The sequence below is a fragment of the Myiozetetes cayanensis genome, unplaced genomic scaffold (genome assembly GCF_022539395.1).
Source record: "Myiozetetes cayanensis isolate MyiCay16 unplaced genomic scaffold, myiCay2020 scf9, whole genome shotgun sequence".
Taxonomy (NCBI): domain Eukaryota; kingdom Metazoa; phylum Chordata; class Aves; order Passeriformes; family Tyrannidae; genus Myiozetetes; species Myiozetetes cayanensis.
Window position 1 is genome coordinate 31,302,735 of NW_026088185.1, and position 26,778 is coordinate 31,329,512.

General features: G+C 38.0%; 1 protein-coding gene across 1 annotated transcript in view; it reads right to left on the reverse strand.

The window, feature by feature from the left end:
* Positions 1 to 3,408: 3,408 nt before the first annotated feature.
* The window catches only part of ACTR3 (actin related protein 3), a 29,709-nt gene continuing 6,339 nt past the window's right edge, over positions 3,409 to 26,778 (reverse strand). Inside the window, exons 2-12 of the mRNA XM_050339910.1 lie at positions 17,586 to 17,641; positions 13,285 to 13,409; positions 12,647 to 12,757; positions 11,462 to 11,557; positions 10,813 to 10,920; positions 8,557 to 8,700; positions 7,642 to 7,815; positions 7,177 to 7,269; positions 6,594 to 6,719; positions 4,742 to 4,825; positions 3,409 to 4,338 (exon numbers count right to left, since the gene is read on the reverse strand). Of these exons, the coding sequence (XP_050195867.1) occupies positions 4,243 to 4,338; positions 4,742 to 4,825; positions 6,594 to 6,719; positions 7,177 to 7,269; positions 7,642 to 7,815; positions 8,557 to 8,700; positions 10,813 to 10,920; positions 11,462 to 11,557; positions 12,647 to 12,757; positions 13,285 to 13,409; positions 17,586 to 17,641 (1,213 nt within the window). The 3' untranslated portion in view covers positions 3,409 to 4,242. The remainder of the gene's footprint in view (positions 4,339 to 4,741; positions 4,826 to 6,593; positions 6,720 to 7,176; positions 7,270 to 7,641; positions 7,816 to 8,556; positions 8,701 to 10,812; positions 10,921 to 11,461; positions 11,558 to 12,646; positions 12,758 to 13,284; positions 13,410 to 17,585; positions 17,642 to 26,778) is intronic.

Genomic DNA, 26,778 nt, shown 5'->3' on the forward strand with positions numbered 1-26,778 from the left:
AACAAAAGTGTAAGTCTCCTTTATAGAATTATAGAATCATTTAGGTTGGAAAAGGCCTTTAAGATCATCTCATCTTTCACCACATGGGGACAGCCTGCTCCTGCATCTAAGATTTTCTTCCTGAAGGATTTATAGCCTTCCTGGACTCCTTTGCCCTTCAGGACTGTTTCCCAAGGGGCTCTGTCAACCAGTTTCATGAACAGGCCACAAAGCTGCTCTGTGACATCAGTCCCATTTAATCCTCCATTATACAATAAGCACTGTCACTTTGTGGAATATTTAATAAGAAACACCAACACAGTTTTTCTGCCATCTTGCATTTCTGCATCTCTATGTTGTGTATCCCAAGCTTAATTTAAATTACAGGGGTGCAAATCATAATTACCTTCTTCATGTAACCTCCCCAGTAACGAGCCTTTGGAGAAGAAAAATACAATTTTTTTTTTTAAACACTTACCTTTGCAATTAACTTCTTGGATGCTTTAAGCCCAACCCAGTACAGAACAATGGGAAGTGCAAGTTTCAGGAGAGCAGAGGATTTCTCTGAAATTGCCTGTGCTTCATGTTGTACAGTGTGTGGTTGACATGATCCCTGAGATGACCTACCCACAGGCTGCTCAGCCCCTCCTCACCAGCAGCAGATCAGATTCTGATGTTAAAGGTGCAGAACACTCATATGAACCATTTCCAGAGAGTTATTCCAGCATACAAGACTGTAATTGAGTATTATGTCTGCTGTGTTTAAGTATTGATGACTCTGTGCAGTCCAAGTTATTAATAGCAGCTGCTCATAGATTTTTTTTTTTTTAGTTCCTTAATGCACCAGAAGTCAGCTGTGGCTGTGTAACTTCTCTGAAATGATCTCTACAGTATTAACAAAAAAAAAAAAAAATAGAAAACACATTGCAAAAACCTCCTACTTCATTCTATGGGAAACTTCAGAGAATTTTAGTTTACAGCTACAAGGTATTTCTGCTTTCCCCTCCATTCTCTTCCACACAAATGACTAACAGAAGTGTAAAGCAACTTCCTTGGAGCCTCAGGAAGATGACCACATAGTAGAACAAGTATAACAAAAGACTAAACTCCTGCATTCCTGGTTCATGTGCAGGTGGCTAGGTAAAATTGTACACATCTCACCTGGGCAAGTCAGGAACACCACAGGCTGCTCCTCAGCACGTGGGGCACACGTCACCTCTTCCGAGAGCTGAGGTCCATCAGAGAGACAACACAGACAACACAGTTTCTCTTTGGAGTAGATTTCTAGTTCTGTGCACAGGATCAAGAGTTCGGTGCTAAAGGTGTCAAGAAAGACACTGTCGTGGGCTGCTTCACCATTTTTACTAATTTATTTTTATTTTGGCAGCAGGGATTCCTCAACCTAGGAAAAAACTCCCAGCCTTGCTCCTGAACATATGGCACTCATGATGAAGGTCCCAATAGTACCTGCACTTCTTGTACTTGAGCACAGCTGGAATGCAAAAACCATCTTCTTTTACACTTGGCAGCAGGTCCTGCTCTCAGCCTGACACGTGGACTCTCCCTCCCATCACAGAGCTCCCATGAGCTGGCTCCATCCCTTGACACACCAGCCATTTGCTCATCCAGTCACAGCCATGCCAGATGCACAGTCCAGCCCAGGAGGGCTCCCCAGCTCTAGGCAAGGCATTTCTGGTGAGATCCCACCCCAACAGACCTGCCTCAGACACTGTTCCCTCCCAGCACAGTGTCCTTCCCTATTCCTCCCCCCTCCTGCAAGAGCCCAGCTGAAACATAGTCCATGAGAACAGTCCCCCTCCTCCTTACCCACCATAGCCAAGAACAGCCAAATTCTGAATGTTTGGATGCCACCACGCTAATCCAAGCAGCTGTTTGCAAAGCAGATCCACCCAGCACCCAAGCCCAGGCCATCCAGAATCCTTACAGCCTTCAAAGGCTCTGCAGAAAACCAGGTTTGTTTTAAGAGTCTCACCCAGAGCACCTCCCAGAGCCTCCCCAAGTCACCTCTGGGCACTCACTCATCTGCACCCCAACTCCCACCCCTGCACATCAACTCAGTTGTGCTGGAGCCTCTTCAGCAACTGTCTCAGCTCATCCCATACCCAACAAGAGAGGCCCAAATATGATGGGAAAACCACACCTGATCTGTATTCCAGAAGATCCACAAACCTATGATTGCATCTAGGGCTGCCTGCTTACAGCTTTCAGCTGATACACCCCAGGCCTGTCCTTCAGCTAGGAGGGTACTTGTCTTCAGCCAAGACACACATTCTGTGCATCTTTGCACACCATCCTAGCAACCTACACACAGCCAGGTGTGATAGGAACAGGTATTCTCTCCTTTTCCTTGCAATTCCTCACTCTTATGCATCTGCTTGTCAGGAACTTGAGTTTCTCAAGTGAACTTTTAAGGCTCTGCTTTCTAGAGGGGAAAAAAAATTTCCCTTACCTTCAGGCCACTGCAGTATTATCAAAAAATCCAGTCACTAGAGCATGATACAGTTGTAGATCCAGGATTGCTGGAAAACCACAGCTTAAATTAACTTATTTATTTTATAGATATTTGCCCATTGGTCTTTCTTACCACATGAATCAGTCAATAGTTATAACTCAAATAGTGACTTTCTGAAAAACTCTAAAAAAACTGTATCACTGATAGAAAGATGTTAATAATAAAGTCTCATAATACAATTATTTAACAATTTCCTGTTTGGATCATGTTCTGTTTAACTCCAGCATGTAAATTTTTACAAAATTTTTGTAAAAAGCTTTCTGTAAAAAACACTTTCCCATATTTATCCTTGTTTTGGAGTCACATTTACCAAGCTTTGAAGCAACTAGAGACTCTGGCAATTGATAAGCTTCCTTGAAAAAATCTGAGGCATCTTTGCAACTCAGAAGAAACCAGATCTCCCTCTTGTGGTCTTCTATGTAAATAGCCTTAACTCCATCTGCGTGCTCAGAAGTGTCTAAAGAAGAGTTTTCTTTCATGAAATACCAACAGAAAATCACTATATAAAGCGTTCTTCCTAGAAAGAATGAGAAGGAGATTGTTTTCACTTTATTTTTATCTACATGGTATTTTCTTGCAGAAAAACCACAGAGATTGAAAACGCAGTGCTGACTCCTGTATGCCACCACCTGAAAGAAAGCGGTGGGGGAAAAAAGTTACAGAACAAAGTAGATGAACAAACCTAACAGTGGAGGAGCCATTAGGTTTCTATAGGTAAGTGCTATCTAGCTGAACACACAAACTGCAGTTCTAAAATGCTCACACTTCAGTTACACAAAGCACGTGACAATCTCTACCTCACAGACCAATCTTACTCCTCAAAAGCCACAGTGGATATGTAGGAACCCATGCTCACAACTTCCCACTTCGTGAGATTAACAAGTCTGACACCAACATAAAAAGAAATTTTGTGCCTTTATTGGTATGGTGTTAGGCTTTAAATACACCAATTTTGATAACCTGATTATTTGGTTTAATTAGAAATGACACTACAGAACTGCAATACTGGTCCAACAGTCTTGTCTTTACTTTTTTTTTTTTCTTTTTTTTAAAGCAAGAGATAGTATGAAAATGCACCAAGTAATCAGAAAGCACTAGCAGGCATCGGTTAATCCAAGATACTAGCTTCTTAGTTCCAAAAGCACTCGCATTGTATGGAACCCAGGATTTAGACTGGTCATGATTTGCAAGAGCTAGTTGCATGAGTCATGACTTTTTCCTCTTTTTTTTCTTTTTTTTTTAATTTACTTTCAAGTTGGTCACTGGTAAAATTTTTCCTCAAATATTACAGTTTCTTTAATTCATATTTTTTCCTCAAAGTATAAAAAAGTATGAAATATAAACAAGCTCCTGTATTGCACCCATGAAAGGGTACAATGGAAGCTAATATTAGAGAGCTGACTATCTACACACCATCAAATCCCATCAAATCTTGGATAATTCATTAATATACAAAATATCAGGGCACAGAAAGAACTAAAATCCACTTTTTTGTTTTGTAACGCACAGGTTCAAATAATCAATCTAAAGAAAAAATGTGATCATTTTGGCTTTCCACTACATCCGTATGTTGAGACACTTATTAAAATAATCCTGCTTAATTGTGTTTGGTCTTTTTCTTACTGTCAAGTCATGTTTGTTATCTTAATACCAGCCATCAGACAAACAAGTAATCAGAAAGACTCTTCCTCCTCCCCACTTCCCTATCCCTGACCCCTCCAGGGTCAGCTTTAAGACATGACTCCAAACACAGGGTTGTGACGACAGATGCTAGGACCAATCTCTTCATAATCTTTTTTGGTATGGCATACTTGGTAGAATTCAGGCTGCAAAAGGAAGGAAAAAAATTAGTCTATGGTATATACAACTTTTTTTAACAATACTAACTTTTATGTAACCATTGGAATAAAAAAACAAATGCAGATACCTTAGAAGTCTTGAAATCAATACACATCATGCATGGCTAAACACCAATGCAAACAATCTGTTCTGCCACAAAACTAAAATGCACTATTTAACAACTCACATAAAGCTGTACTTTGGCTTTAATCTGCTCTTTCAGACTTTAAAGTCTAACACAAAAACTTCAGAGGGGACAAAGAGGGTGTATTTGCTACCTGAGACCTATCAGAAATCCCCCTGCATTTCTTATGAGATGAAAGGGAGATGAGAACTCCAAAAGCTTAGTCAGAATGGCTCAAACACAGCTCAGCTTTACAGGTTACTTACTGTGGAAGCCAGCATTGATCCTCCAAACCAAACTGCATATCTCTGCATATGGTGTGTGATGACTTGTACATCAATGGGCTTAGGCTATAGAAAGTAAGAGGGGGGAAAAAAGGAAGATTAAAAGTCACTTTTGCTGGTAAAAACTAGATCTATTTTTAAAGAAGTGTATCTACCAAGCTTACTTTCACACAAACTAGTGTGTTTTTAAATGCTGTGTATGTAAATTTACAATTATAGCATCAAGTTTTCTCTTCTACAACCCACACTAAGAAGCAGCTGCTTCTTAGATCTATAGATCATCAGTTACCTCCTTTATCAGAGATGAAGAGACACTTGCATCCACACCAATTTTTTTTCACACTCTATTTTCTCCTGAATTTCTTGATGGGCTATTTATTTATGCAGTTGTGAGCATATACCCATATTACCTAGCCCATTCAAAAAACCCACACCTTAGAAAGCTGATTTTTGAGTTTCACATTGTTATTCTAACAAAGCATCAGCTGCAGATTGAAAGTTTATGTAGGACCAATGCAGTGGTAGTCCTGCTTTTCTAAACTAAAACACTCATTCCAGTTAGCCATTCTCTTTCCCTCCATATCCCCATAAACCTTCATTCCTTACTTGTGTTTATCAGAAATGGCAGTGAATGTAACAGGTTCAGAATTTGTTTCAGAACAACCTGCTGGAATTTGAAACTGTATCTAAAAATGGCCTGCAACGCATTTGCAAAATTCAAGCCAGTGACTGCTTGCCATGCCTGGCCCTCTGAAGAACAATGACATCAGATTTCCTTATTCATGTCCTACTTTCTTACTAAGTGGCACAAGTCTAGGAAGGAAAACTGAGAATAAACAAGGTTACTTGGACTAGAGTAACTGAAATTTCAGAGTTGTCTACATGACATATTAAGAAGCTTAGTGGGGGTTTAAAGGATTGTTTGAGTTCATCTAGCCAGATTACTACTAAAAAATAAGTGAGGAAATCACTTCAACTTTGCTTTAAACAGAAAAAAACCACATTTTTTTTTTTCTCCTGGTGTAGAGAGTCAAAATAAAAATGTAAAAGTTAGATCAGAGGTCTGAAGGGGAAGAAACAGGAACTAAGGATCATGCCATTTAGTGAAAACATGAAGTCACAGGATCATAAAATAACTTAGGTGGGAATTTTAGATGGCAAGGGACCTCAGAATGTCTCTAGTTTGGCCTCCTGCTCAAAGCAGGATCAGCTACAAGGTCAGAGGAAAGTATTCAGAGTTTTATCCAGCTGAACTTCAAAAACCTCCAAGGATGGAGACTGCACAACCTCTCCGGGAAGCCTGTTACAATGCCCGCTTTCCCCACAGTGGAAAAGTTTTTCCTTTTATCCAGGTAGAATCTCTTATTTCTATTTATCTGTTGCCTCTCATACACCCAACACTCAGCTCTGTCCAGGGCCTGGTCCCACTTGGTATCAATAATCCTCCCACATGTACCGAGCTGTTGCTAATTGGAGTCCCAAAGCCTTCCCTTCTCTAAACAAGGTTCCCTCAGCCTTTCCTCACAGGACAAGTGCTCCTGACAATCCTGGTGGCTCAGCAATGAGCTTGTTTCATCTCCCTTATCTTTAAGTTCAAAAAACTGAGGATGATTTCTAACTAATCATTTACTTTGTGCAGTAAGCACAAAGAAGGCTGGGGACTGACCAACTGCCAACACGTAACAGGTGTAATATGCAAATCTCTGAAGAGCTTCTGTAAGAACTTCATTTGAAATTTCAAAGAACATCATCACAGCAATATGTCATTTGCATGTTTTCCAGGTAACAGGGGACAGAAAGATGATTGTGAAATGCATTGGCTGCACGAACTAACCTTCAGCCTGCCACCACTAAGTTCTTCACTAAGTTTCAGTCTGGCATCAACAGTCCTTTTCAAGTCTCGCTGTAAACGGCGACCAAAGTCCCTGAACATGGTTGAGCCTCCAGAGAGGACAATATTCTGTTTGGAGTAACAAAAATTGTTAATCACTTCTGAAAATGTGAGTCTCAAATTTTAACCAGTTCCTGAATTCCTTATATCATCTAAATATATTTTTTAAAGCTTCAGTTAGGAGGTAGGCTTTTACTGTAAGATTTAAATTATTTAACACTTAAGCATGACAGAATACAAATTGACAAAGAGTTTGTCATATTAAAATTGGCTGTGCTTTAAAATCCATTTATATCTTTTAATATCTCACCACTTTTGCTCATATTTGTTTTTCCCTAATGAAATACCACATTCTGAAAAAGTGTAAGTGAACAACTTACTGAACTGCATATCAGGTTACTTTCTACAAAAATGGTTAATTTTATTGTTGTTTGGTGTGTGTCTTTTAGAGTTTCAAATATGTATTTTGATATAAAACACAATTAATCTAAAACAAGTATTAAAAAAATGCATTATAGCTACTGACCTTATATAGAGGACGTCTAACATCAATGGGACAATTTTGAATAACTTCATCTACTACTTCTGAGATTGGTTGTGTAAAATCGGGATTAGCAAACTACAAACAAGAATAAAAGTAAGGCACATCAATGTGGAGGACCACATATTGCAAAGGAAAGGAAGAGGAAAAAAAAAAAGGTAAGAAAAGAACCATACTTTCAAAATAGATGTCATGAAAACAATGGAAATAGTTATGTTAGGTACTTTTGTTGCCATTTTTAAGTGCTTTAAGTATGAACCTGAAGCTGTATAAAGATCAGTAGCAATCAAGAATCAGAGCTATGTTAACTTAAAACAACAGCTGGTATCTGTTTATAAATAAGGAGAAATATAAGCCAGGACAACAACTTCTTTACAAGACTGCAAATAGAATTTATATGCTATCATCCAAAATGCACCTAAAACAGAAAGCGTAGACAATTCAACTCACCTCAGGATGGAAGAAAATCTCTGGCCCCAGGAACCTCTCATAGCCAACATCAATGGTAAACTCTTTCTTTGAGATAGCATTAATTCCAGTATACTGTTTAATCCACTTTGTACCATCTGTGTCATACTTGTTAAATTCTTTTACTAAGTCAGGGCAAACGTAACTAAAGCGCTCCTGAAAAATGAATATGTACAGTCAGAAGTACCTAAAGCATAGCACAGAACCTGCTGTGGAATTTTCTGAAGTGTAGCAATTCAAACTTTTAAGAATAAGTATTAAACTGGCAGATAAAGAATAGGCCTCCAAACAGCTGAACTGACATTTCCTGTACACAGGTAGATAATGGCTCTGCTAGTGCAGATCACTTCTGTGCAGCACTGAAAGCTCTTGCTGAGCTAAATTACTTTCCCTCTGCTTTTCCCTCTAAACTTCTACAATTGTGAGAAATTAATTTCAAAGTACTTTGAAGAACTGCTACAGAAACAAAGTTTAAGTGTACTTTAAGCTGAATGTCTTTCAGAAGAGCTTTGTACTACAAAAACCCCCTACCAACATTCAGAAAAACAGTAATTACAGCTCTTTGCATTACACATCCCACCAAGAGCAATTGCTATGGAATATCACAATAACAGCAGTAACAAGAATAATAACAACAGTAATAATGATAATGGAGTGGAGGAGAAAGGGGAGACTACAAGCCAAGAGTGAAATTCCAGGTCAAACTGAGTATAACCCAACAGCATACCTTAAGTTTAAGCTATTTCATGTTATTATATTTAGACATTTTTATATCATTTAAAAACAGAGTGCCATTACTCAGAAAGACAATAATTTTGAGATATTATTGTATCTTTAAAACAGATTATCAGGCTCTGATCTAAAATAACCTTGATGTCTGCAATGTGTTTATATTACCTTCACTGCTTTAGCTGTTTCCAAGGATTGTTCAGGAGGGATTCCTACTTCTCGCTCCCTCAGCAGCTGCTGAATGAAGTACGTTATATCTCGCCCCGCAATTGGAATGTGTTTGATACAGCTGCCAATCACGTATCCTTCAGCCTGTGAATAAAAGTAACGGGAGAAACACCCTGATAAGAACCCTCGTCAACAAAGCTCAGGAGGGAGAGAGAAAGACATGGAGTCTAAACTCCCATTCACTACCTGTGATTGTGAGGCTGAAGCCCCTTAGGACTGGCTCATTTAATTACCACAAGTCCAACTCTTCACAGTATAGCCTTATTTTACTTTGCATTGCATCGGTTCACAATTCTTACAAGGTTAGGAGGAACAGAAAGGTCACTACAGTACATAAGGCAGACAAATGGCTATACTCACTATTCCTTGGCCTTTATTTCCTCTTCAAAATGAGGTTACTCTTACCAAAAAGGTCAAGGAACCTTTTTTCATGAAATATTATTTTAGAATAAATGATGTGGCCCTGCAGTCACAGCCACTGATGTAAGGCGTTACAATCCACATGAACCAAAATTAATTTTCTGAAAGCAGGGAGAAAATGCATCATTTCAGCACAGCAATTGAGACTGCTCAGAACATCAGACTGGCCCATACTCATCCATCAGCCTACCCTTGTAAGTCACACTTGTCCTGAGGACCAGTATCAAGGCATTAAAATTATCTGTTCTAAACACAGAAGCCAAGTTTTAAAGACTGACCTTCAATCTTACCAGACCTGCTATATCCAAACAGATGAGTCCAGGTATCATACTGATATTAAATGCTTAAGTTTTTCTATATACACACACCTTACATTCACACAAAAAATTCTTACTAACACAGAAAACAATAGTCATAAAAACATGTACCAGTATTGTTAGCTTCAGTACAGAGAAGTGTTTGCTAATTCCTCTTTATCTATTTTATAATAAAAGTGATAGACCATTGTTATCAATTTGTTCAACATGTTTAAAAATTCCAGAAATCAAGCAAATGGCATTCTGCAAAGCAGCTTGCAAGTGAGATGGAATACTCTTATTTCAATTGGGAAAAAAAAAAAATTAAAAAAAAAAAAAAAAATGTTCAACTCTTTTAAGCAAAAAGTTGAACAATAATTTTAAAAGTTTACCTATAGAAGGTCTGAAGTGTCAGTTGTCTCCTAAGTCTCATTAAAAATATGCCATCTTGGATGAACAGTCTGAGCAAAGATTTAGGCACTATATTCCACCAAAATTAGTAAGAACTTGCTACAATGTAGCATACATTTGATCACCATCAAGGCCACTATTTGTTATAACAAAGAATTTTTTAAAAATTGATGTTACTGTGGCATGGTAAAGCTTTGTATAGATTTTTGTCTTAAAAATTACAACCTAACCTCATTTTGAAAACACACATGCCTTTGGTATGTAGCCATGAATTTAACGTCCCAAGGGAAGACGGGCAGAAACCTATAACCAGCCACTTGAAACGAAGCTCACTATTAAACATTCCAATTATAAAATTTCAGATATGTTGCTTTGCAAAAGGAAATCCATACCTGCAGTAAAAACAATAATTTGACAATGAAGAAACTACAGCTGTGTTTAATATTTAATGAACCATTACACAGCTGTACAAGTTTTTCCTTTTAGCAACTTGATGTATTGGAACAGATATTCAACATTAATTAGCCTTGAGGGTTGCTTTTTTTTTTTTCAGTCAGGCAGGAACTTTTTTTCTGCTGATGCATCATGGCATATGACAAAACACTGGGCATCAGATGGAGAAGAACTGTAAACAGTACTACATCTGCCCTCAATTACTTCCCATTATTTCTATTTTATATATAAATTGACTGAGTCTAATGAAAAAAAGTTTCCACATTTTTGGAACTGACTGTTGTAAAGAGAATATTCACTCTCACCAGTAAAGAAAATTGGAGATGTGCTAAAGCAGTACAATTTCATCCATCTGGCCTTGGCATGGCCTTGGCAGGTCATCTTTTTTAAGGCAAGTCACTGAAATGCAGTATGCCTTGACAAATTCAGGGTGTTCTTCAAGAGTTTCTGCGCTACAAAATAAACCAAAACTTACACCCACAACCCTGGAAATCATCCCCTGGATATTTTTGAAGATTCCTAGCTATACTTTAGTCAGCGTAGGTGTACACTTCCAAGAACTTCCAGGACAAACTGTTCTCCAGTTAATTGTTTCTTAGCTCTGAAGCACACTTACCACAGGAATAACGTGAGTGACACCATCACCACTGTCTATAACTGTGCCAGTCAGTGTTCGTTCTCCTACTTGTCTCGACGTCCAAGATGCAGCTAAGGCAAGAACAGCCTTGGGAAAAACACACAGCAAAGCCAAATCTTAGTAAAACCACTGTATTGCAGATCCCACTTCACACTGACCCTCCCAAGAACACCCAGACTGACAACCCCATGGCAATTTACAGCATGGAAAGTGATTTAATAATATTATATATGTTTACACAACAGCTTAGAACTGAGAGGCTGCAGAAATGTAGTTTTTGAATCCTGCCTGATGCTTTTTTAGCCATGCTCAAGCATCTTGTTTTGTTACTTCATATAGAGAGGGATTAAATTCTTGGATTAATACAGTTATTATGATGTAGTGAGGTTTTTTATTTATTTATGATGCAACAGATATTATACTCCACTGCTTAGAAGCCTTATAGAGGTAACAGAAGATCAGCACCCAGCTAACAGAACAGAGAATCAGTGCATGTCAAACATGCAGTGGTGGAATTGCTAACCAGGGAAACATAAAATTATTCCAAACAGGAAATTAATTTTAGTGAACTTAATTTTAGCCCAAGGAGAAATAATGCAGCCCTAACTTTCAACAGTCCTGCCCTTACCTGAACAGCAATATATAGCCCTGGAACGTTGAAAGACTCAAACATGATTTCAGCAGTATATTCTCTATTTTCAGGAGTATTTAATGGAGGCTCAGTCTGAGAGACAAAAGGAAAAAAAAAAAAAACCCACAAGTTTTTACTTACATTCAAATCAAACCCTTTACTTCAGGAAAAAACAACCACCAAATTGTTAAGTTTTGAAAGACGAGTCATTCAACAACAATAGAATGTAAAAATAGTAACGTGCAGAGGGTGCTTAAGAATTTATGCAAATTGCATTGAAAGAAAAACAGAAAAACAGAAGTGCAATAAAAACATTACTGTAATTACTGCTTAAGAATTTATACAGAAGGCCCCCTTTGTGAGTTGCTTAGCTCGTTACAACTTTTGATTTCACTTGAAAGAATCAAGGACTACCAATCAAACTATGTCAAAAGATGCACTTGAGCACATTTTAAAAATGACAATTTTTAAAACTTCTCAGTGAAAAGAGCTGTTTTCCTTCAGAAGGCAATCACTGTAAAGCAAGTTGATATGCTCAGCTGTAGAAAAGTACTCAAGTGAGAGAAGCTGGCAACAACATACAAATAGGCCATGATAGTGTGCTGTGGCTTTCATTGAAATATCAAACATATTTACTATTAAGTCTCTACTCCAAAATTCAGAGTATTTTGGATAGTGCTACAGAATATTTGAGGGGAAAAAAAAATTTAAACATTGACCTTAATTTAGATCAAATCTGCCCAAATAAGACTATCGTTCCAATTTCACAGAAAAAAAAACCCAACAAAATTCACTCTCCAGATACTTCATCCAGATGGCAACACTGTAAAAACAAAGTAATTGTAATTGTGTAAAGTCAAAACAGACAAATATTTTTTTGCCTCAAAAATGTAGACTTGAGATCACTGAATTCAGTGCAGCAGTAAAAGAAAAAAAACTGATGAATCAGACATAATTTGGAGGGAAATAAGAAGAGAACTGAAGAATGTTTGCAGTTCAGACACTCTGACATTTTTAGAAAAATCGAAGAACCTGGATGCGATAAGCCAGGTCAAGAAAGTTCCAGGTGATTGATTTACTTCACTTTTCACAGTATGCATATTTATATTTAAGAATTTACAAAAGTCAGCACATTCTTATTAGTCATATACCATTTCTTATGTAGGACATAATTTTACCTACCAAAAGAAAATAATGATCCTCGGGTTCTGCCCTTAGATATTTAAAGATTACTTGCTCCATGAACCTCTCCATCAAGTCCCAGTCTTCAACTATACCATGGCGGATAGGCCACTGTTGCAGAAAAACATCAAATTATAATTACAATCATTTATCAACAGTTTTCAACTGCAGTATGATCTACACATGCAAGAAACCTTGCTTTAGGTTCTCCCTATTTTGATGCGGCACCTATGGAAAAATTCTGATTCCAACCCTGAACAGCAGAGACAACACATTGCATTTTTCTCAGTACAACAGAATGGTGACACAGGATAAAGCAAAGGTTCCCCCTCAGCCCAGCATCCCAACTCTGATGCTGCTGACAGAAGTTGCTAAGGAATATGAAAGAATGAAGTATTTCTGCTTAACACCCTCCCAGCTCCCCTGCACTTCAAAAGAAATATATATTCACATACTGTCTTGCAAATTCCCACAGGCTTCTGAAGGTCAACAAAACTAACACCATTTAATTACCATTTAAAGAGAGTTGATAAGAAAATATTTAAGTTACCCAAAAAGCATTCTCAAGATGATGTCTACTGTACAGGCAATGATTTCTAAACATGTCAGGAAGTGGTTTTAAACATTTCTCTTAATACCTTGGTTGCATAAGTTGGTTTTTCTATTGCTTCGTCCCCAATAAAGAAGTCTAAATCATCAACACCTTTCAAGACCCTCCTTTGTGCTTGATCGACCACTTTTGCTGACTCTTTGATAGCAATACCTTTAACAGAGAACACAGACAGTATTGCAGATCATAAATCTTGGGCTAAAGAATGAAAACCAACATTGAAAAACAGACACACTAACTGCATTCATCCTTTATTTCAGGCATAAACACAGAAAAGCTAAATAAAACACAAATAACTTGAATTCCAAACACAGATGAACATTATTTATGAAGTTAACACAAGTCAGATCAATGCAAATTCAACTGTTAGACACCAACATGCAATCAGGGAATAATATCAAATATAAAAAGAAAGAATCTCTAAAATACAGTATCCCTACAGATCTCATTTTATTCAACAAGTGTGCTAGTTTTCTACACACTCCCACCACAGTTATTATTATTGCTGTTGTTGTTATTCTTTAAACAGGGATGCTGTTACAGAAGCTGCATAAAAAGAAAGGAAACCTACTGCTTAATATAAATATAAATATTTCACTTGTACCAATTTGATTTCTGGAGGTATTATGAAAGTGAGATACGGCACGGGAAAGGGACTGAATAGGAACTAAACCAAAAAAACCAGAAGAATGCAGGAAGAAAGAAGCAGGAGAAAATGAAAGGTATACATAAAAATAAAACTGTACAGAAACAAAAGTAGTATTTTCAAAAGGACAGAAATTTGTATGACCACATAATGTACCTTTAGATGCTTTAAAACAAATTTTCACTAAGTCTATGCTTAATGTTTCCCTTTAAATCCTACTCCTCTCTTATTTTTAAGAGTAAGGTGGAAAATTTCATTTAAGAAAGACTATAAACCTCTGTCACTTCAAGGAATAACTGGCAAAAGTTAAGAGCTTCTTTCTTGAAAATTTATTCCTTCCAGGATAACAAATATAAGTTTTTATCAGACAAATACTGGCTAAGGCTAAGCACAGGATCCTGGAAAGAAGGATCAGTGACTACATATGACAGGAACACAGATGTTCCTCTCCCTCATCTTTTGCATCACCAGCAATATCTGCTGTATTTTTTTCAAGTCTTACTAATTGGTTTTAAACACAATCCTTTACACAAATTAGGAAACTTATATATACATATATATATATGAGAAGCATTCATATCAGCCTCAACAAGTCAAAGGCTGTGCTCCAAGAGCCCTTTCAATGGCAGAAGCATTTTTCTAATTCTCACATTTGGTAGGAAGTTATGTTTGCTCTCAATAAAAATTTTTAAAAGTTATGAAATCAGCTGCTGCAGCCTCTGGCCCACCAGACAGGGCAGCACAGCTACAGGACTTAGAAATCAACAGCCTGCTGAGACTCAAAGCACCCTGAGTTCACTGATGTTCACCATCCTCCTCCCTCCTCTTCCCAGAGAGAGCAAACAGAAGCTGAGCTGTGCAGCCAAAAAACTAAGAAGTGGAATGTTGTGAAAGACCGAACAGGATGAAACAAAAGTCATTATTTTGGGCCCTTCAGGAAGAAAATTGAATCATACTGCAACTTCTGTAGCTGCTTACAGGAGAGCAGAGAGGAAGCAGAAGGCTGGAGGAAGCTGAACAACATCGGGGGACAAAGAGGAAGCAGAAGCTAAAAGAGGGGGGCAGATGTTGCAAGGGCAGGGTTTGCTGCAAGTGTAAAAACAATCCTGACAAATACTTTTCAGATCATTGTTACAGAGTTCACACATCTGAGGAAATTTTTCAAGTAAAATCCACCACTTGCCACAGGATTATAGTAACTCTCAAGTCCAAGTGGTTTCACTTTGTTAACAAGCTTGAGATGAGAGGTCTCGATATTTTGCTGCCCTTGAGCTCAGCCTGTTCAGTCCTGAGTCTGAAAGGCAGAAATCAAAAGCAAACAACCTGAATCAAGAATCATATCCTGAAAACACAAACAGGAAAATAAACCTTGCTGAAACCAGAGCTGGGGTCCCTGCAGTGTGTGAGACCAGGCAGCACTCCAGGGGTACCCAGAGCAGTTGCTTTCGGTGTGTTTGGCATAAGAATTTAGAGCTTTTAGGAAAAAAGGAGAACATACTTGCATCGAATCAATTTTTGTGCTGAAACACTATTCAAGCCAGTTTTTCCTTTTAAAAGGTAAAGAGAAGGCCACCAACTATCACAGAAAAACTGAAACAGATGACAAATCAAGGGAACTACTTGGTAATGGAAAGATGCTGACTCCTACTTTAACATACAGCAGGAAAAACCTGATTAACTGAATAAAAATCAAGTAAAATTAATGATCTAAGATCTAAAAATCAGCCAGGGAAGAAAGCAATGAACCCAAGTCCCTTTAAAAAAAATGTCAGCCAAATATATTCTCATTTACTTCACTTTCCATGCAAGCATTTATCATCCCTACAGAAGCATATTCAGATTTAAATCAAGAACACAGCATAAGGAGATAAAAATTTGTTAAGAGCAGAAGTAAATAAGATAAGCTGCAAGGAAACAAGGCAGAAGGAATGCTGCTCCAACCTGTTTAACAGCAAACATTAATTTTAGAGAATTAAAGCGATAAAAAGCAACCACCACTGCTGGAAGTCAAAGGAGAACCAGACCATTTTTCCACTGGGGATAATATTAAGGAAATTAAAGACATCAACGTGCTTTGAAGAGATACACAATTTTTGGAACACTTTACTTTGAAACTAGGAACTGCTGTACTCTATTTTCATTTCTCTAATGTGGATTACACCAGTGCTACTCTATTTCATTCGAAGCAGAGGATTAACACAAACTCACGCAGTCAGTGTAATTATCTAACTTGGATTGCAGCACACATGAGAAAAAGGGCTTTTTTATTAACAGAATTGCAGTCAAGGACCATTTCAGCTGTAAGAGCATCCAGACTGAGCATCCTTTTTTAAATACACCACACTAGATCAAAAAGCTGTCAAAAAAAATCTCATATCCCCCCTTTCTCTTCTATTTTAAAAGCATTACTGTTGCATAAATATCTCTGCTTAATGATCTGACAGGTCATTTCATTCCTAAATTTGTTTAAAATGTCATGATATTTCTTCTCCATTTTTGGAACAAGAAAGCGATTTTAAAACTAAATAAACCAAATCTGAAAATGCAGAAAAAGTATGCAAACTCTATTTTTCTGAAATTAAATAACCATTTCCCCATTAACAACTTAATGAGTGCTAAGTTTGAAGAGCAATCAAAGAGCATTTCAGTAAATTTTTTAATCTAATGTTAAATCTAGTTTTTGTGTGGAAAGCAAAACTGTAGCGTGTATTTTAGATGTCACTGAGATAAACCAAATAAAGTCAATTTAGAAAACCAACCAAACAAAGAACTACATATTAAGAGCCAAGGAAGAAGACATTCAAAGGATCCTCTTAATGCATTCTCCTGTTCTCATACAAGTAAATGAATTAACCTTAGCTTTCCATGAAAACTGCTTTTTGAAGTATCTTTCCTAGAAAAATTAACACAGAGCCAGAACTATCAAGTTCTATTTTACGGTGGCTGTGCTCAACTGGTATTAGTTCCAGCTCTCTTCCTGTTGTATCTACAAGGAAACTGGGTGTGCTAATTATTCCTTTTTTACCAGGATGTAATACGTGATTACTCTGGCACGATGAACAATGACAAACTGCCAAGTGGTGTAGGGGGTCAAAAGGTGAAGCATTTCTAAAGGAAGTTGAGTGAATTCCACTCTCTAGAGTAGAACTGTATCACTTCAAGTGGGAGAAACAGTTCAGAAAACAGGGAGTGAATAAATAAGCTGTTCCACACAGGGAAAAAATGGAGGTGTTTTCTTGTTCTATTTGCAAAACACAGTAAATTAACATCGCTGTAATACTGACAAACACCTGCAAGTATAACATTTTAAACCCTAAAAATATCAAACCATACAATTTTAAATTTTTTCCTCTATTTACGTTCAGCTGAAGTTTTACCAGATAAATCACCAACAGAACCTTCTGAAAAGTAAATACAGCCATGCTACTGGATTTTAACATGACTTCCATTTCCAACAAATTAACTTCACTTCAAGTGTTAGTATCTTTTTTTAGTGAATGCATCTTCCTAAATTGAGCATCCATAGCAAAACAGAACAGAACCACGCTATTACTGTGTCGTCTCTCAGACGTCTTTTCAAGTTGCTTGTTCTTATGAGTTTTGTTTGTTTGTTTTTTTACACAGCATGTTATAGAAACTCCAAGAGTAACTTTAGCATCCATACACAAATAACAAATACTTACACGAAGGAATAATGAACTGGGGTTCGGTATTACCCGCATATCCGAGCTTTGTATACCTGTTGAGGCAAAAAAAAAGATTAGGTTATAATATTTAATAACACAAACACCAAGGATATCTCCCTTTTTAATGAACAGATCCCTCTTCCCATATCAGAAAGACCCATTGATTTTCCTTTAAAAACAAAGTAACAAAAAAACCCCAGGCAAACTAATAACTCTTTTTTGAAATGTAAAACAATGTTCCCTACCACAGATCAAGCATCACTGCCAACTTCCACTGCAGTAAAATTTATTTAAAATACACAGTATGTAACTGAATTTATCACTGCTTAGGAGTATAACTTTGTCAGAGCAGTTCCTCGCTGCTCAGCAGTTAGCATTTCTATAGAAATATTTTCATACTGTAAATAGTAGTGGTAAGAAGTGTTTTGTAACTGCTAACTATGGGGGGAAAAGCTCCCCCAGCCAGGGACTGCCAGCTGGGCACGTGGCAGGGCTGGCCATCGACATATCACATGCATTTCCCAAGATGTGCTACTGTAGGTGGCAAGTACTGACAGCTGAAAATGACAAGTAGTAGCAAAAGACATTCCATTTAACAAATGGGAAAGTGTTACAATGTGTCTAATAAGAGTAAAGAAAGCAAGAGGCAAACAACTACATGCTTTCACCCACCCAACTTCCAGAACGTGCTATGGATATGTACATTATCTTCATTGTCATGATATAAGAAAACTGAAGAAATCACCAAAGTATTCATGAAAAGTAACTACGAAATTCAGGGTACTAAACTATCCAGCTGCTAAAATCTTACCAAAGAGTTACCAGCAGCATATGCACATTCTAAAACATGCAGACCAAAATGCACTGCTCTAACTTAAGAGCTGGAGTCTACCCACATGTTTTTAACCAACACAGACGTGACAAGTTCTCATTTTCTGTGTACAATCAGACAGCTGCACTAACTAAATTAGCACCATCAGCAAAAGCACAGAGCACTGTAGTAGCACCTCTACAGTTTTCAGCACTCTGACATAAAACTGGAATATGTTAGGAGGTATAGGGCAGCACTAACTTTAACAAGCCATAAATTCCTGGCAGTAACACAGCAAAATGCCTGGCAACAAATACAGCAAGAGGCTGGGTATCCCAGGCTGGAAGAGGGGTGCTGCTGCAGAAGGTTCTGCTGTGACGCCAATCACGAAGCCGTGAGCAACTTGTGCACGTGCCCACACGTGACACCCACACAATTTCTATCACTGACACTAATTGCACCATCAGTGCTGGGCCAAGAGACACACATCCTCAGCAGGAAGGTGTATTTCTTTCCTAATAGCAAAATGATTAACAAAGGACCTCATCTGACACCAAAAATGCTTTGTGAGAGAGGTATTTTTGAAACTGTAAACCTGATGTCGTGTGCAACATACCATAATAGCTGAAAGTAACCATGCAAAAAACCTGACTTCTTATCAACAGGAACATTTACTGGGAAAAAACCCAAAAAAACTTCACAGGCAAAAGAAAATAAATAATGGGAAAATAAAAAAAAAACCTAAATACTAGGAAGAACTTCAAATCTCATGAAGACATCAACATTAGGCACTGTATGTGCCTCAAATCAGGACATGCAACTCAGATTTTGCACACAAGTTTGGTTTTAATTTTCTTCTTAAATATCTAGTTCCCCAAAGAAATGTCAAGAATTCCACAAACTGATGCTTCAAACCTATAATGCACAGTAAAACTGATCACTGTATCTAGAGTGTTTTAAGAGGTTTTTAGTGCCTCATTTAAGAAAACCAGCAAATACTGACTCACTCCCTCTACCTTCCCCTGCAAACCAGAACCGTGGCATGTAGATTCTAAAGCTAAATCTACACATGAACTTTGGAGCCTGAAGGCTACATAAACCTACAACTAGATTAGAAGTGGCTTAACAAGCAAAAAAAGTTAAAAACTGTTTGATTATTAAACTCACTATTTCAAAGAAAGCAAAAGCTAAACTGCTGTGGGTAATGGGCAGCTTTAGTCGTTTGTGGGTGGGAATCTGCCCAGCACATACACAGCCAGCAGACTGAAAGAAAAACAGTCACATGAAAGATGCATTTTACATAAAAATACTTTATTCAGACATAAAATCAGCATGTATAAAAATGCTATGCCCTACTCAGCACGGTATGGTAGAGTGTACTACTGACTCAGGGGAAAAAGAAAAGAAGTGCATTTTTAGGCTTCCAAAAAAAAAAAAAAAAAAAAAAAAAAAGGGGAGAAAATCTGCATGACTTCTGGTCTCTGAATATTAACGCATTTTATCAGTAAGTCTCCACTGCAGTCTCCAACACAATGTTTCACATCTCCAGTGTGCCAAGACTTCCTTGCCACACTCCCTTCCACATTGGGTACTCCACCACTGCTTGCCCAGGGGTCAGGGAAGGATCTGCTGCTCCCTCAGGTTCCTCAGGCCCGAGGGCACATCCAGTCTGCTGCAGTGCTCCCATGGAGACTGACAGCTTGGGCTCTGGACAGTGGCACAATAAAGACTAAGCTTGATTTTCATAACTAAACATACATAGAGATATTCGAGTTAAAATGGAGTCTAAACATGTGACAGGTGAGACAGAAACGTAAGTTAAAACTGATTAACAGCTGATAAAAACCTTCAGTTCTCCAAATGCACAATCTAGTAACAGTGAGGTTCTTTACAAATTAACCTGCAAAGATGAGGCTTTATTCAGACTAATCAGATCAATTCTATCACTTGAAGTACCTATTTAAATCACATGGAAAAAAAATACCATAGGCAATTCAGATTCCACAAAGTACACAGTTTCCACAGGCAGTTCATACATGACATCCAGTGTCTGACTAATGTATGATTCACAGGGGAACAAGGCACACCCTGTCTTCTTCAGAGCAGCAATCACTGCCAGTACAGGAAAAAAACCCTGATATTTAAGATATCATAAGGCAGTGCCAATATTGGATCACACTTTTCCAGTAAATCCTGGCTTGTCTTGCTTGCTACACAGCACTGAAGAGTGGCAGGAGGGACTTCCATAGAGACAGGCAGACACATTTCATTTAAGGAGACTCAGACTCAGCTTTTCCACACTGAATTTAGGGCATTCAGCAGTAAGAATGTAAGGCCCTGCACACGTGAGTAAAAAGGTATACGCAGATTTCTATTAAAATCTGTAACACAGAACTGATTTACAAAATCCCAAAGGTGAAAACCTGAATTTAACCTTGATTGTTCAGATGTTTTCCTTTATTTCTCCACTACCTGGAGTGCATTTCTGTGGCCCATCAGCTCACTTAAAAAAAAAAAAGAAAAAAAGGAAAAAGAAAAAAACTCTTAAAAATAAACATGGTAAAAAATTTGTCAGATAATTGTGACCTTCGGATATACTTCAGGAGGTTGGCTACAGAGTATCCAAGATCATTCCACCAAGTCTCCATACATATGTGTCAGTATATAGAACACCCCTTCCATACTATCTATCAATATACATATATATGGCACTAATATTGCCCAGTGACTTCCCTGCAACACCTTCTCCAAAAGGAAAGGGGGTCACACACACCACCCTCTGGCCTACACAGACGTAATGATGTGACAAACCAAACATGATTTTCTGTAAGGGATATTCATAGCACAGACAGGTCAATGGGTAGAAATGAATGAAGGTTCCAACTCCACTAATCCATATCCCAGCTATCAGTGGAGAAACATCTCTACTGTCACATCAACCTCAAATTCACACTGAAACAGCACCTCAGCTCTGTGCTGATTGGCCTGAGAGCTCTCTGGAAGGACAGCCAAAGGGCTTTCCAACAATGTTCTCAAGGCACTAATGGGATTTCTTACATGTGCTCTCACCTAGAATAGATGTTTCCGAGGCCACGACATGAAAGCAATGTCACTTGAAGGTTACTTACGTATTAGTCACACAGACAATTTTAAAGCCAAAAGGAAACAGCACTGAGGGCAAGCACTTCTAATGAGGATGTCATTACCAGAGCCTCCTGCAAACCACAAACTGACCACGTGCCTTTTTGCTCCACTTCTTTCCTGCTCACATCAGAGGTCACACACTCTCCCAAGTTACACACCCTGGCTTTAGCACAACTGCAACGGTAACAAAGGAGACAGGAATGGGGGAACAACTGCTTTGTGGGTAATTACTTTGTTCAGCTGCTCCAAGTACAATAGAACTGGGGGGTTAACGCGAGTTGTGTGTCACTTTACTGACAGCTTAACACAAAGACACCAGTTAGCCAAGCACAAGCAGAGAAGAGCACTTGAGGACAAATGTTACCTGACCTTCAACTCCTGTAGAGCAAATCCAGGTTACAGCCTTCCCATCACCTACTCCTAAAGACCTTGACTAAAAGCAATTTCATGCTCAGGACACTTTTTTAAATGCACTTACAAACAGGAATAAGACATACCTTCAATGCTGATCCCAATGGAAAGAGGCAATACAACTTGAAAAACAAATAAAACAAAAACACTTTTCTGTGGGAACGGAGGGGTAATGCAAGTGGCAGTAACAAACCAGAAACACTCTGGAAGGAAAGTCAGGATTAGGCTAAAATCAAAATGGTCTCTTTCTAGTTTACCTTCAAGGTCCATAAAGTTTGAAAAACAACTATATGGATATTGTTTTCAGAGGGCTTTTTTTTGTTCATCAAATTGCTCTGTTCATGATGGCTCTGAATTTGTTCACCATCTGAGCCACAACCCTTCTGTGCAAGGTTTCTAACTCAAAATGTAACATATCCTTTGCCTGTATCTCATTGTGCATGATGCATTTAATGGACTTCCCAAGCACGGTAACCTGTAGAGCACACGGGTTGGCTTGCATGTGTAAGTTCTAAAATTCTACTCTAGTGTGTACCACAGCCTGCACATCAAGCCCAGCAAGGTTTCTTTAACTAAACACACCTCAAGTCCTGTGCAGAACCTGTCCAAGGGGTCTTGCTCCAAGCAAGTTTAACATTCAATGATTGGATTAGGCTTTACACAGAGTTAAATGCATTTATTCTTAAACATAAGCTGATACTGCCTTGCAAGGTGTCACCCTTGCTCAGGCAGCAGGAGATCTGTACTCCACATCCTCTTCCATGCAAACGGGTTTAGAGCCAATCTCCCATTTCTCCCGACAGTCTCTTGCCATCCCCTTATGAACTCTCCTGAGTGCTTTGCATTTTGTTCCTGAAACCACGTGGAGAAGACACCCAGAAAGGAGGGCCAAGGACAGACAGAGAGGTGATTGCAACACACATCATGCAACACACATTCACTGCTGGCTAAATTACTTTAACTCTAGAGAAACTGTAATTAAGTAACCAAGTTATAGAAGGCACTACAGGAAAGCTCAGAGTGGGGACATTCTGAGGAGGACACACATGGTAATATATTCAAAAAGGTTTGAAGTAAGTCATATGACAAAAACTTGAAGTTTTAAACAGAATAGAAAGGGATTCTGGTTTTCAATACCAGCTCCTTACAGATGGTCTGTCCATCAAAGTCTTCATCAAAAAGGGCTTAATATCTCTTCCTGTTTTAATTGGATAACTTCTGCTTTAAAAAGAAGTGGAAAATTTCTCAAACATGGATGAATTCCTAATCTTCATACACAGAGCCTCATGTGACTGAAAAGCCTTTTTTTTTTAATATATTTTTTATATTTGTCGCCTTTCTTCTATCACCCTTCTTGTACACCAGATGAGACTGAAAAGCCTAGGATATATTTGCTTTTCAAATCCCTGCAAACAGAAATAATGAGAAAGTTACAGTGAAAGAGGAAGGCCACCTTACCCCTTTAAAAAAAAGGTCCCAGCTCTACTATCAGGTGTAAATTGGTTAAGCAGCAGCAGATCAGAAATCCCTGAAGAATGGATTATATCAGGAAAATGGGACTTGTATTAATAAATTAGTTTACTCTTTTCAAATGTCCTTGATAAAACACAAGACAGCGGAAGACTTTGAAATGAGTCATGCTTTTTATATTTTACATCTTTACCTAATATATACTACACATTACTCGTTTGCATTTTTAAATAACTGCTTCTGTCAAATATTAAAATACTTTTGATCAACAAGTGTTTCAAGTAATCAGTAGAAAAAGCCAGAGAAAGCTAGTTCTATAAATGGAAAAAGCACACAAGATTAGAAGTGCTCTCAGATGAAGAATCTTGTTAAACTGTAGCTGAGACACATGAAGGGATGGTAAAAGCCAGTAGAGTATGACAACATAGAGGACCCCACCTGGACAGCAGAGATGTTACAAATCTGGCAGTCTACAACCTTGGCCTGGGAATTAACTGCATTACTGCATATCTGAAACTATTATTTTACAATATTTCCCCTGAAAAATATCAGTCCACTTGAGCAAGACCTGTCACCTTGACAAATACTTCTTTGCCACACATCTAAACTGTCACTGTAAAACAAACCATAAGCAGACTGAAGGTGTGTGCAATTTAGTAAATGAGCTCAAAATCAGCTTTAAAGGGGAGTGCTTCTAACACACACTTATTTCCTAAATACAAAAACCCATGCCTTTAAAAAAGGCTAACTTATCTTTAAAAGTATAGATACTTTTATATAGGAATTTATCCTGTGCTGCTTTTTATCAGCAGCTACATCACAACTCGAAGCACAGAAACGACTGTAATGCTTGGTAGCAAAATCCAGCTGAAGCGGCTACTGAAAACCACAAAGTCACAGCCACACACAGCCAGACCAGAGCCCTCCACATGCAAGCCCAAGAGCAACATGAGGCAAAAGCAGCCTGTGCTACACTGCATTCAGAACAAATTCACATGAAACACAAGTAAGAGGCTCCAGGCGACAGTTTTTATTCCAGTCTGGAGAACAGAGGAAGCTACTGGATTGTGCTCCTTCTGGTTTTACTAACATTATGATGGAGTATAAGAAAAATTTCCAATTTGCTCTATGTTTACTTGCATCACAACTCAAAAAAAAAAACAACAACAAAACCCAACAAACAAACAAAAAAAAAAAACCACAAAACCAAAAACCTAAGAAAAACCCCCACAGCACTAGCAAAATTCTCTTCTCCTAAAAGTAAACAGGAAGATAAGATGTATTTATCACCAAAAGATCCTAGCTTAGAGCCTTGAAACCATCCCATATTTAAGTGCTGTCAATAGACAAAATCCAAGTTCTGGCATTCTGATGTTTGTAGTCTCTGTCAATTTTATTTATGTTTCTAAATCCCCTTTCTAGTATTTAAAGCTGGCACATACTAACATAGAAAACGTTAGCTTTCCTTCAACTACATTTTCCTCAAAGTAAGAAGAGCAAACTGCTTTGGATATTATCTTTGTATAATGAGAGTAGAGTAGTTTGTGTTGGCAAAAGCAGAATGCTCTCTTTCTACTTACTGCTTCCTTTGAGACTTCTAGACTAACTCATTTCAACACACGTCTTAACAGTGCCTCTGTGTTACACCACAGCCACACAACACTCACCTAGACAGGGAGGCTTTTTAATTAATTTATATGTAATTTTTTGCAAGTTTTCTGAGCATTTTGCCCAGCCTGCCTACTCCATGCAATATTTCCAAATAATGAGGAAAGAATGCCCCAAAAGTCTGGAAGTCTTACATGACTAATTATTTACCCAAAATAAGCTGAGCATCAGGAGTTGGACTCGATGATCCTTGTGGGTCTCTCACAACTATATTCTGTGATTGCATAGACATTTATCAGGAAGAAAAAATCCAAGAGAATAAATTATTTATACATCCTTTTCAACAGATAAATCAAGAAGGGATCAATTGAATGGACAAATATATAACTTGCAAGTAAACAAAATTGTGCACTTAGAAATTAGAAGGTAAAATCTAAGTCATGATGTAGAAAGAGCTTTAGCTGATATAAACCTGACTTGGGAGTTTTTCCAAGCAAATGCAATACAGTGGCTAAACCTTTTAAGTTATTCCACATTAAAAAAAAAAAAATTGAGCTTTTGTGCCTGTTATTTGTACAGTTTCAGCACTTGAGAGCTCCAGCTTTGAACCAGCAGTCACTGCTATCACCCCAATCACACCAATCTGAGCCGAGGGTAAACTGAAACCAACTGGACTGGGAGAGCAGGGACTGGAGAGCAGGAGCACCCAGCAAGCACTGCAGGACACTGGAAGTGTGTTGGGACAATCTTCTCTGGACACCAGTTACCACTTCAGCATTCCAGTAGGTGAGCAAATGTTTTCTATCAAGAACAGGCCTGCACTAAACCACCAGATTACATATTTATCGTGTTACACCATGCTTCTAATAAAAGGCGGCTTCCGATTAGAAACAGTTGGCTTGTAGGAAAAAAATGCCCCACTAAGCTGTGGACAAAACCACACCACTGGATCTGGTTTAATATAAAAAGCAGGTCTCGTTTAACAGGATCACAGAGATTCTGAAGTCTGACTGTAAATATGCAAGCAGTCCTATTGTGAAAGCTCTTGCAGATGATAAACAGCGTGCTACACCTAAGGCAAGTCACGACAAAATACTAATACTGAAAAACTGGATAGGAGATACTGCACCAAGTAAAGAATTAAAATTTGGATTCATTCACTGATAGCAGGGTACAATCAAAATAAAGAATCAACAGACAACCTCCTGTCTGCATCTTGCTCGCCACAGACTGAGCATGCCAAAACACATCCTGTGCACAGATGCAAACATTTGCAATGACCACAAGAGAATAACAAAAAGAAAAAGGAAACCCCAGGAAAAATAAAAAATGTACATTTATCTAGAGTTTTTCCATCTAGTCTTAAAAATGCAAACTCATGAGCAGAACAAAAAAAAAAAAGAATTCAATCATATTATACTCTACATTAAGTCAGTGGATAAAGCGATGACTTTTTCAAATTTGGATATAACCCTCCTTGGTAACTGGATAAACAAAACCCCAGCAATACATCACTTGTGCTTGGCAAGGAATGATGCTTCATTTTGATGGCTGAAGTAATCCTGCTATGGGCACTAACACGTTTGCAATCCAATTAGTTTTTTAAGCATCTACCCAAGGATGATTTTTGTTAAGATTGGCACACCTAGATATATTTTAGTTCAGTGACAAAACCAAAAATTAAAAATTACAGCAATAGAGATTCTTTTTCCTACACAGAACACAAAAGAACTTGGAATTTCCTTC